This window comes from Sapajus apella, unplaced genomic scaffold, assembly GCF_009761245.1.
Source record: "Sapajus apella isolate SASKATOON/1434 unplaced genomic scaffold, GSC_monkey_1.0 scaffold234, whole genome shotgun sequence".
NCBI classification, from domain to species: domain Eukaryota; kingdom Metazoa; phylum Chordata; class Mammalia; order Primates; family Cebidae; genus Sapajus; species Sapajus apella.
Window position 1 is genome coordinate 78,021 of NW_022437174.1, and position 10,765 is coordinate 88,785.

General features: G+C 64.4%; 1 protein-coding gene across 2 annotated transcripts; it reads left to right on the forward strand.

Moving 5' to 3' along the window:
• Nucleotides 1–309: 309 nt before the first annotated feature.
• Nucleotides 310–7,822, forward strand: NLRP6 (NLR family pyrin domain containing 6). Of its 2 annotated transcripts, none has more exons than XM_032271458.1 (8): nucleotides 310–564; nucleotides 1,217–1,497; nucleotides 1,696–1,734; nucleotides 1,956–3,723; nucleotides 5,002–5,097; nucleotides 6,502–6,672; nucleotides 6,745–6,912; nucleotides 7,373–7,822. In XM_032271458.1, exons 1-8 carry the CDS (start codon nucleotides 536–538, stop codon nucleotides 7,509–7,511), a joined length of 2,691 nt encoding a protein of 896 aa, XP_032127349.1. In that variant the 5' UTR covers nucleotides 310–535; the 3' UTR covers nucleotides 7,512–7,822. The 2 variants fall into 2 exon arrangements, with proteins under 2 accessions (XP_032127349.1, XP_032127350.1); XM_032271459.1 differs by having other exon boundaries at nucleotides 5,005–5,097.
• Nucleotides 7,823–10,765: the final 2,943 nt, after the last annotated feature.

The following is a 10,765-nucleotide window of genomic DNA, read 5'->3' on the forward strand; positions in this document are numbered from 1 at the left end:
AGGAAGGGTCCCCTTGGCCTTGTCCCCAGGCTGCTGCTGCCAGGCTCCTCCTGGAACTTGGGGTGGGAGGTCCCTCCTGTCTGGGCAGAGGCTGGGCCACCCTCCTCCCCAAGTCCCTAAGAAACCCAGATTCTCGGGCCCCAGGGCTAGGACCCCGCATGCCCCTCGGGGTGACTCAGACCCCCAGGGTAACTTCCACCTGTTCCCACTCTCAGCAGAAGCAGGTGGAAGGCGCCTACTCGCAGCCATGCCCCATGCCACACCCAAGGGTTCTTGGGGAACATTAATGGAATAAATGAGTGAGAAAATCAAAGTTCACCAAGCTGAGCCCTTAAAGGGCAATGCTGTGCGTGTGCCACAGTGCACAATGGCATCTCGTGCCAGCTGAGCTGGGGTGTGTGGGCTCGGGGAATGGACCAGGCTGGACAACCTCTAAGGCTTGGCTCCAGCTCAGCCTGTGAAAGCCTGTGAAGGAATCACCTCTTTGGTCCCCACCTCTGCCCCTGAGTGCTCGACCCAGGGAGGAAGACACCCCATGGACCAGTCAGACGCCCCCTGCTCCAGGTGAGTACTGGCCCGCGGGTGGTCACTGGGAATATCTCTGAGGCCTCCACCTCACCCGCTGACTCCCTGGGGCTCTCCACCCTTGCCCACAACCTTCTGCTACCCTCATCCTCAGGCTTAGAAGTCTAAGGACTGCATCTCCACAGAGGCCATTTGTGGAGTCTGTTCCTCACCAGAGGCTCAGGCTCAGGCCCTGGCCCCACCAAGGGTGGCCAGGGTGGGGACCCCAGGAAAACCACCTGGGCCTGGCCGTGTCTGCTGCCACAGAGGCCAGCTCTGCTCCAGGCTCGGGAAGAGAGAGGAAAGAAAGAAAGAGAGCCCAGGGTCCCTTGGAAATGCCTCCCCGGGGCCACTGGCCTGGCCTGGCCTGGGGTGTGGAAGGGCAGAAGCAGAAAGGGAGGTGCAGGGGAGAACGGTGCCCCCCAGAGCTCGGGTCAGCGGTGGCCAGTGCCCACTTCACCCCTAGACAGTGAAGAACACCAAGATGCCCCCACCCGGGCCCGGGGAGGGGAGGGCGAAGTCTGGGGTCCTCCACTCCGGATCCACACGATACTTGTCCGGGGCTCCCTGAGGCTCTGCCTGCGGTGGGCTCTCGGACGCCAGAGTCCCCTAAGGGTCGCCCACCCATGAACCCGCGCCCACCCACCTCCAGCGCCGGGCCGCGCTTCGCCGTGGCCCGCGAGCTGCTCCAGGCCGCGCTGGAGGACCTGAGCCAGGAGCAGCTGAAGCGCTTCCGCCACAAGCTGCGCGACGTGGGCTCGGATGGACGCGGCATCCCGTGGGGGCGGCTGGAGCGCGCGGACGCGATGGACCTCGCTGAGCAGCTGGCGCAGTTCTACGGCCCGGAGCCCGCGCTGGAGGTGGCCCGCAAGACCCTGAAGCGGGCGGACGCGCGCGACGTGGCGGCGCAGCTCCAGGAGCAACGGCTGCGGCGTGAGCTCGGGGCGGGAGGTCCCCCGGGATGGGCAGAGGCGGGGCCGCCCTCCCCCGCGTGGCCCCAGGAGCCCCGGCGCGCCCCGGGCCCGCGCGTTTGATCCACAAATCCGCGTGCTCCTCGGGGTGACTGGGACCCCCTTGGCGCCTTCTGCCTGTTCCCGCCCTCGGCGGAGCCTCACTCCGTTTCCCTTGCAGGGCTCGGCCTCGGCCCCGTGGCGCAGGTCTCCGTGTCCGGTGGGTGTCTCTTGCTGGGGCCCGAGGCTGCGGCGCGAGCGTCCCAGCCCCGCTCGGAGGGTCCCGGGGAGGACCGGGCGGGGAGGGCCGACGGGGCGTGGACTGTGGTCCCGCAGGGGAAACTGAGGCCTGAGCGGGGCCGGGGAGGGCGAGGGCTTCCGGAGCGCGGCCGTCGCGGCCCGCCCCGCCCGACCCATCCCGCCCGTCTCCCCTCCGCCCAGAGTACAAGAAGAAGTACCGCGAGCACGTGCTGCGGCGGCACGCGCGGGTGAAGGAGAGGAACGCCCGCTCCGTGAAGATCACCAAGCGCTTCACCAAGCTGCTCATCGCGCCCGAGAGCGCCGCCGCGTTGGAGGAGGCGCTGGGGCCCGCGGAGGAGCCGGAGCCGCAGCGCGCGCGGCGCTCGGACACCCACACGTTCAACCGCCTGTTCCGCGGCGACGAGGGGGGCCGGCGGCCGCTGACCGTGGTGCTGCAGGGCCCGGCGGGCATCGGAAAGACCATGGCGGCCAAGAAGATCCTGTACGACTGGGCGGCGGGCAAGCTCTACCAGGCCCAGGTGGACTTCGCCTTCTTCCTGCCCTGCGGCGAGCTGCTGGAGCGGCCCGGCGCGCGCAGCCTGACCGACCTGATCCTAGACCAGTGCCCCGACCGCGGCGCGCCGGTGCAGCAGATGCTGGCGCAGCCCGAGCGGCTGCTCTTCATCCTGGACGGCGCGGACGAGCTGCCGGCGCTGGGGGGCCCCGAGGCCGCGCCCTGCACGGACCCCTTCGAGGCGGCGAGCGGCGCGCGGGTGCTGGGCGGGCTGCTGAACAAGGCGCTGCTGCCCTCGGCCCTCCTGCTGGTGACCACGCGCGCCGCCGACCCCGGGAGGCTGCAGGGTCGCCTGTGCTCCCCGCAGTGCGCGGAGGTTCGCGGCTTCTCCGACAAGGACAAGAAGAAGTATTTCTACAAGTTCTTCGGGAACGAGAGGAGGGCCGAGCGCGCCTACCGCTTCGTGAAGGAGAACGAGACGCTGTTCGCGCTGTGCTTCGTGCCCTTCGTGTGCTGGATCGTGTGCACCGTGCTGCACCAGCAGCTGGAGCTCGGCCGGGACCTGTCGCGCACGTCCAAGACCACCACGTCCGTGTACCTGCTTTTTGTCGCCAGCGTGCTGAGCTCGGCTCCCGCAGCCGACCGGCCCCGGGTGCAGGGCGACCTGCGCAAACTGTGCCGCCTGGCCCGCGAGGGCGTCCTCGAGTGCAGGGCGCAGTTTGCAGAGGAGGAACTGGAGCAACTGGAGCTTCGTGACTCCAAAGTCCAGACGCAGTTTTTTAGCAAGAAGGAGCAGCCGGGCGTGCTGGAGACGGAGGTCACCTACCAGTTCCTCGACCACAGCTTCCAGGAGTTCCTCGCCGCACTGTCTTACCTGCTGGAGGACGAGGGCGTGTCCGGGACCTCGGCCGGCGGCGTGGGGACACTCCTGCGTGGGGACGCCCAGCCGCACAGCCACTTGGTGCTCACCACGCGCTTCCTCTTCGGACTGCTGAGCGCGGAGCGGATGGGCGACATCCAGCGCCACTTCGGCTGCGGGGTCTCGGAGCGTGTGAAGCAGGAGGCCCTGCGGTGGGTGCAGGGACAGGGCTGCCCGGGAGCGGCACCAGAGGTGACCGAGGGGGCCAAAGGGCTTGAGGACACGGAGGAGCGGGAGGAGGAGGAGGAGGAGGAGGAGGAGGGAGAGGAGCCCAACTACTCGCTGGAGCTGCTGTACTGCCTGTACGAGACGCAGGAGGACGCGTTTGTGCGCCAGGCCCTGAGCCGGCTCCCCGTTCTGGCGCTGCAGCGAGTGCGTTTCAGCCGCATGGATGTGGCTGTTCTGAGCTACTGCGTGAGGTGCTGTCCCCCTGGACAGGCACTGCGGCTGATCAGCTGCAGACTGGTTGCTGCACAGGAGAAGAAGAAGAAGAAGAGCCTGGGGAAGCGGCTGCAGGCCAGCCTGGGTGGCAGCAGGTGCGTCTCTGGGTCAGAGATGCTCTCTTGTCTGGGAGGTGTGTGCGCATACCCCGTGCACCTGTGTCCATCTGGCAGGTGTGTGTGTGTGTATGTGTGTGTGTGTGTGTGTGTGTGTGCATACCCCGTGCACCTGTGTCCATCTGGGAAGTGTGTGTGCGGTGCATAACCCGGGCACCTGTGTCCATCTGGCAGGTGTGTGGTGCATAACCCCGGCACCTGTGTCCATCTGGGAGGTGTGTGGTGCATAACCCAGGCACCTGTGTCCATGTGGCAGGTGTGTGTGTGGTGCATAACCCGGGCACCTGTGTCCATCTGGCAGGTGTGTGTGTGTGTGTGTGTGTGTGTGGTACATAACCCGGGCACCTGTGTCCATCTGGCAGGTGTGTGGTGCATAACCCGGGCACCTGTGTCCATGTGGCAGGTGTGTGTGTGGTGCATAACCCCAGCACCTGTGTCCATCTGGGAGGTGTGTGTGTGTGTGTGTGTGTGTGTGTGCATAACCCATGCACCTGTGTCCATCTGGCATGGGGAACATGTCCAGACCAGACCCTGGCTCCCCAATTGGGGAGGTTTGGGAGCACCCCCTTGCAAGGCAACCACCGAGTGCCTCTCTTCCTCCCCAGGTTGTCCTCACCATGCCCACCCTCAGCCATCCACAGCCTATGGAAACTTCCTAGTATGGCCCTGCAGCTCTGGCCCAGCCCTTCTTCCCATTATACTTTCTGACAATGAGTTCTGGAATGCCCACTGTGCCCTGAGCCTCTGCTTTGCCATTCTCTCCACCTAGAATATTCTGTTTGCTGCCTGTCCTACAAGTCTGCCTTGGCTCCCCCAGCTGTCTGGGGACCCAACTGGCTCCAGAAGTGCCCTGTTGACCACCCTGCCATGACATCTGCCCCAGGCCTCCACCAGACCCTCAGCTCCTCCAGGGCAAGGCTTTTGCCAGAGTTCCTTTGAATTTAGCTCCAATTCAGCTCCTGCCCAGGTGCTTGGCATCTGTTGAGAGAATGAATGTCACGATGTTGGCAGGGACTGGGCCTGGGGACCCAAACACCCATGTGGGGGATGTGGGTGACACCCTCCCACCGGGATGGCACGAGGGCCACAGTTGAGTGGTTTCACTCTGGGATTGCTAAGGGGAGGGAGAAGGGGGTTGCTCAGCTTGGAAGTGAGGAGGAGGGGCAGCTCTGAGACTGCAGGACCGGAGATAGGGAAGGGGTCCTTTCCGGGAGGCTGTGAGGGGCAGGGTGGGCTTCAGCTTCCTCTCTCCCCCAGCAGTTCTCGAGCCTCTGCAAAACAACTGCCACCCTCCCTTCTTCATCCACTGTTTCAGGCGATGACTGACCCCCTGTGCCATCTGAGCAGCCTCACGTGAGTGGGCTTGCCCCCAACCCTTCCCATGGAGGGGCGGAGAGCAGGATGCCCTGGGCAGACAGAAGTGTGGCCTAGGAAAGAAGGCTGAGGGGTCAGGCAGAGCTGGGGGCCTCTGGTGCTGGTGCTGGGGCCAGCAGGCTTTCCCCACGCAGAGCGGAGGGAGGAGGGGATGGGGTCTGGGCCGTCATTACCAGGTTACGGGCTGTAGGAAAAGGCTGGTCCCCGTGTGAGTGGAAAGCAGCTAAGCGCGCTGAGGGAGGGATTAAAGAAGGCAAGAGTGTATTTTCCTTCCGAAGGAAGCTGCCACTGGAAACAACTGGGTTCTTAGAAGCAGTGGAAGGTGTTGGGGCTCAGGCTCCTGGGTCAGGCTGTCTGCAAACCCTAGCCTGCTTCTGTGTGCCCCGTGGCAAGTCCGTCTGTCTAGGCTTCCGTCTCCTCCCCTGTGAAGGGGGTCAGTAGAGCCACAGAGCTGGGGTGAGACTGAATGTGGCTCCACACGAACAGCTCTTACACGGCAGTAACTTTCCAGTCACTCTCAGTTGCCACCAGGTGAGCAGAAAGGAGGAGAAAATACAGGACCTAGCCCTGACAGAGCCTGGTGAAACAGGGACCTCAGACGTTCACCGAGGCTCAGCAAAGGAGCTTGGTGTGGGGGTGGGGGGCATGGCAATCTGGAGATAAACAGGAGAGCCAAAAAGGTGACCACATTTGGCCCAGCAACTCTGCTGGTAAACCAAGATGCTCAGCACACCATTATTCATAATGGTGAAAAAAAGTAGAAACAGCACAACTATCCAACCACTAGGGACTGGCTAAGTCACTGAGTTGGCATAGCCCAACCTGGCAGATGACTGTGTGGCAAACCTGGTGAAACGTGTCTGTCTCAGCTCACTGAACAGCTCGTGCAGTGTCGTAGGGGCCGGGCACGGTGGCTCATGCCTGTAATCCCAGCACTTTGGGAGGCTGAGGTGGGTGGATCACAAGTTCAGGAGTTCGAGACCAGCCTGGCCAAGACGGTGAAACCCCCATCTCTACTAAAAATACAAACATTAGACGGGCGTGGTGGTGGGTGCCTGTAATCCCAGCTACTTTGGAGGCTGAGGCAGAGAACTGCTTGAACCCGGGAGGTGGAGGTTTCAGTGAGCCGAGATCGTGCCACTGTGCTCCAGCCTGAGTGACAGAGTAAGACTCCATCTCAAAAAAAAAAAAAAAAAGGAAGTGTCACAGGGAGAAGTAGACGCAGCTCTCCAAGGGTTCGTGGTTAGAAAGGGCAGGGCAGGCTCGGCAGCGTCCAGGGAGGGGCGTGGGCATCTCTCAGCCGAGCCTTGGGCAGTCTGTGCAGTTGGAGGTGGAGTGGCGGCGGAGGCGCCTGCAGGTAAATCTAGTGCTTCTTGGCCACAGGCTGTCCCACTGCAAACTCCCTGATGCAGTCTGCCGAGACCTCTCCGAGGCCCTGAGGGCGGCCCCCACGCTGACGGAGTTGAGCCTCCTCCACAACAGGCTCAGTGAGGCCGGCCTGCGTATGCTGAGTGAGGGCCTAGCCTGGCGCCAGTGCCAGGTGCAGACATTCAGGTGAGGCCTGGCCTGGGAGGGCTGAAGGATACCCCCACCACCCCGCAGCTCCTGAGGTCCGCCCTCCCGCAGGGTGCAGCTGTCTGGCCCCCAGCGAGGGCTGCAGTACCTGGTGCCCATGCTTCGAGAGAGCCCCACCCTGACCACCCTGGATCTCAGTGGCTGCCAGCTGCCCGCCCCCATCGTGACCTACCTGTGTGCAGTCCTACAGCTCCCGGGATGCAGCCTGCAGACCCTCAGGTGGAGGCAGGGGTGGGAAGGGTGCTGGGGACACAGCCTGTCAACCCAGGGTGGGGGTGGGTGCCTGGAGGCTTTGCCTGGACCCAGAAGAGGGGCTCCCAGGGCCTCCCAAGTGACGGAGCTCAAACACCAACCTGGGAACCCGGCCCTGACAGTCCCGCCATCTGGAGTCCTGGCCACAGCGCTGGGCCTCGACCACTTTGCCTGACCACACGTTCATCTGTTCATCTGGCCCACAGCCTGGGCCAGTGACCCCAATACTCTTTTGCCACCCCCAAGGCCCTGCCTCTGCCCCTCCCCCAGCCTCTGGCAAACCTCCCAATCAACCACTGCCTGTCACTGAGCGCCTGTAGCACAGCCTAAGCCGACAGCCATGCCACTGCCCGCAGCCCACCTGCTCCCACAGCACTGCCACGTTCCCACTGCTGACCTCGCTTCTGCTCTGTGTGTGTGGCTGCAGTCTGGCCTCTGTGGAGCTGAGCGAGCAGTCCCTACAGGAGCTTCGGGCTGTGAAGAGAGCAAAGCCCGACCTGGTCATCGCACACCCAGCACTGGACGGCCACCCAGAACCTCCCAAGGATCTCAGCTCAATCTTCTGAGGCCCAGGTGGCTGGAGCATGGTGGAAGACCCTAGTCTGAGCGTCTGTGGAGAGAACTGCAGGACCCTGCTCTCGTCTCTGGGAAATCTTCGAGCCCAGAGGCCCTGGACAGGCATGTGGGAGGCCCAGACACGGCACCCTGCCCCCCTCTCCACACTCTGGGGGACCCCTCCTCCCCCAGCCCCACCACTACTCCACCCACCTTCCTCTCCTGGGACCCTCCAGCCGTTGCCCTTGAAGACCCCCACCCCCACCAAGCCACAGTAACGACGGTGAGAACTCCAATTAACTAAGCACCTGCCAGAGCTGGCGGAATGACCCTTCACTGCCTGAGCCCTACCTGGCAGAAGGGCCCAGCCGCCTCCAGAACTGTGCCACTGTAGACTGAAGGTAGGCAGGTCACCGTCCCTCTCTGTTAAGAATGAGACCATCCCTGAGGCTGTGGCCTAGGCCGAGAGGTGTCCAGTGTCTGAGGACTTTGGGAAGGGAGGCCAGGGCAGAGACAGGGCAGAAGCCCGGTGCTGGGTGGGAGGTGTGAGCACACGGTGGGGAGCAGCCCCCACGCCCTGGTGACATGTTCTCCTGTGGATTCATTGCCGTTGGTTTCTGTTACACCTGGCCAGGCCCGGTGCTGGTAGGTGCTCACAGTCTTTCCAGCATCCCACTTTCACAAGGCAGGATGATGGCCCTGGCTCCCCAGTGAGGAAAGAGAGTCTCGGGCTGCCTGACTGCAGAAGCCTCTGTGACAAGGCTTGGCCTTGATGGGCAGGGCCAGCAGTGGACAGTCCTCGGGTCCTGGAGTCTTCTCTGCTCAACCCTGCTGGGCCACTGAGACCTCAGTGTGTGTGTGCGTGGGGGTGAGGGAGACTCTGGATTCAGCCCCATCACTTCCCGGCGGAAATCCCCCTCTAAAATCCACTTTCTAAATCCATTCCTTCATTTCACAAAACACAAAAATCCCTGTCCTCCGAGAGCTGACATTCTAGGTAAGAATACAAACACCTACATGATACGTAGTATAATACAGTAAATACGTATATGACACATAAACGCACAACACACGGGCATGTGACACAGTGCAACAGCACAACTGCGTGCACTATACACACACGACTGCCAGGTGTGGCAGCCTGAGCCTGCGGTCCCAGATACTCGAGAGGCTGAGGCAGGAGCTCGAGGCTGGAGCCCAGGAGCTCTGGGATGCAGTGAGCTCTCAGGTTGGCTGGAAATAAGCAAAAACTGCAATTACTTTTACCCCAAGCTAATATGATTGAGCCACTGCACTGCAGCCCGGGCCACAGAGACCCCCAGCTCTAATGAATAAATAAATGTGTTTATGATACACAAATACACACACAGTCAATGGGCCCATGATGCATAAATGTGTAACACAACTTAACAGAGCTGCAAATGTAGGGCTGATAAATGCTGCCAAGGAGAGGAAAGCAGAGATGGGCTGGTGGGCATGGAGCCCAGGGTTTCCTGCTGCATGAAAGGGGCCTGGGGAAGTTTAATTGAGGACTGGCCACTTGAAAACCCGAAGGACTGGGGGGGCGGCCACAAAGAGGTCTCGAGAAAAAGTGCTCCAGACAATGACGCTGCCAGAGCAAGCCAGGAAGGGGAGCGTGCCTGGAAAGTTCTAGAAGCAGCAAGAAAGCCAGGTAGTCGCACGGGAGTCGGGGAGGGTAGGAGATGAGGTCAGGGAAGCGAGGCAGGTGCAGGAGGGGTTTGCGGGTGGCGGACAGCTTTTGGCTCATCCTCAGTGAGCTGGGCGCCATGACAGCCTTCTGGGCAGAGGGCAGGGTCTGCCCTAAATGTTGGGGGTTGGGGGTGTCTGTTAACAACAAAAGCAGAAGCTGGGAGTGACAGCGACTCCAGGAGGAGGTGTGGGCGGCTTCGACAGTGTCCCGGACGTGCCTCCACCGCAGCTGCCCCTGGGTTCGGTGGGGCGCGGGCGCCGGACTGGCAGAGCTAAAGCAGGGCCCTCGGCCCAGGCAGCAGGACCAGCCTGTGCAGGGCCGGCCGTGTCACCTCGCCTGTGCGGGGCCGTGTCACCTCGCCTGTGCAGGGCCGGCCGTGTCACCTCACCTGTGCGGGGCCGTGTCACCTCGCCTGTGCGGGGCCGTGTCACCTCGCCTGTGCCAGGCTGGCCGTGTCACCTCGCCTGTGCCGGGTGGGTCGTGTCACCTCACCTGTGCAGGGCTGTGTCACCTCGCCTGTGCGGGGCCGTGTCACCTCGCCTGTGCGGGGCCGTGTCACCTCGCCTGTGCGGGGCGGGCTGTGGGAGCAGCCGGGGTCCGCGCACCTGCTGGCGCCGGGCGGCCAGGCGAGGGCACCTGCGCTGGGTCAGGGGACCCGAGACACCGGGACGGCGGCCCAGGGCCGAGCCCAGCAGCGTCCGCGGGCGCCGAGGTGGGACCTGCCCGGGGCGGTGGCGGGAGGAGGAAAAGCCTCAACTACCCCAGAACCGGCCCGAGGCGCCGCGGAAAACCCGACATGAGGGGGAGCGGCAGGTCCGCGGCCCTTCCCGGCAAAGCCAAGCGAGGGAGAAACGGGCGGGAACGGCGGGGGGGGGTCGGTGTCCCCGAAAGCCCTGGAGAGTGCCCCGCCCGCCCGGAAACGCTCCCGAGGCGGAAACGCAAACTCCGCGGCCTCGCTCCGGCCCCGCCCCGGGGTCTCAGCGGCGCGGGGGACCCTCCCCCCGAGTCCGCAGGCCGCGGGGAGGGCGCGGGGCGGAGGAGCCGGGAGGGAGCCCCCGGCGCCCCCGAACACAGCGCGGGGCCCCGAACGCCGGGCCCGGGACGCGACTCCAGGCCCTGCCGGCGGGGACCGAGGGGAGCGCGGACTGGGCCGGAGGCCTCGTCCCGCCCCGCGGCCCAGCGCCCGCCCTCGGGGGCGGGGACCGCGGACCTTCCTGGTGGCGCCGCGGCCGGGCGGCTCCTCCTTCGTCCCGGCCCCGCGTGGAGCGGACGGACCCGGTTCCGACGCTGGCGCCCGGCGACCGGGAGGGGCCGCGGTGAGTCCCCGAGGTCCCGGCCCGTCCCTCCCCCCGCCGTCCCCTCCGCTGCCCGCCCAGCCCCCACCCCACCCAGCGAACCCAGAGGCCCCACCCTCCATTCCCCACCCCCGCCTGCCCCAGCGGCCCACCACCCCGACACCCCACTCGCCCAGCGCCCCGTCCCCTCAGCGCCCCTGACAGCCCCAGACTCCGTCCTGGACCTGCCGCCCCGGTGCTCCCCCTTCCCCCCTCCCCC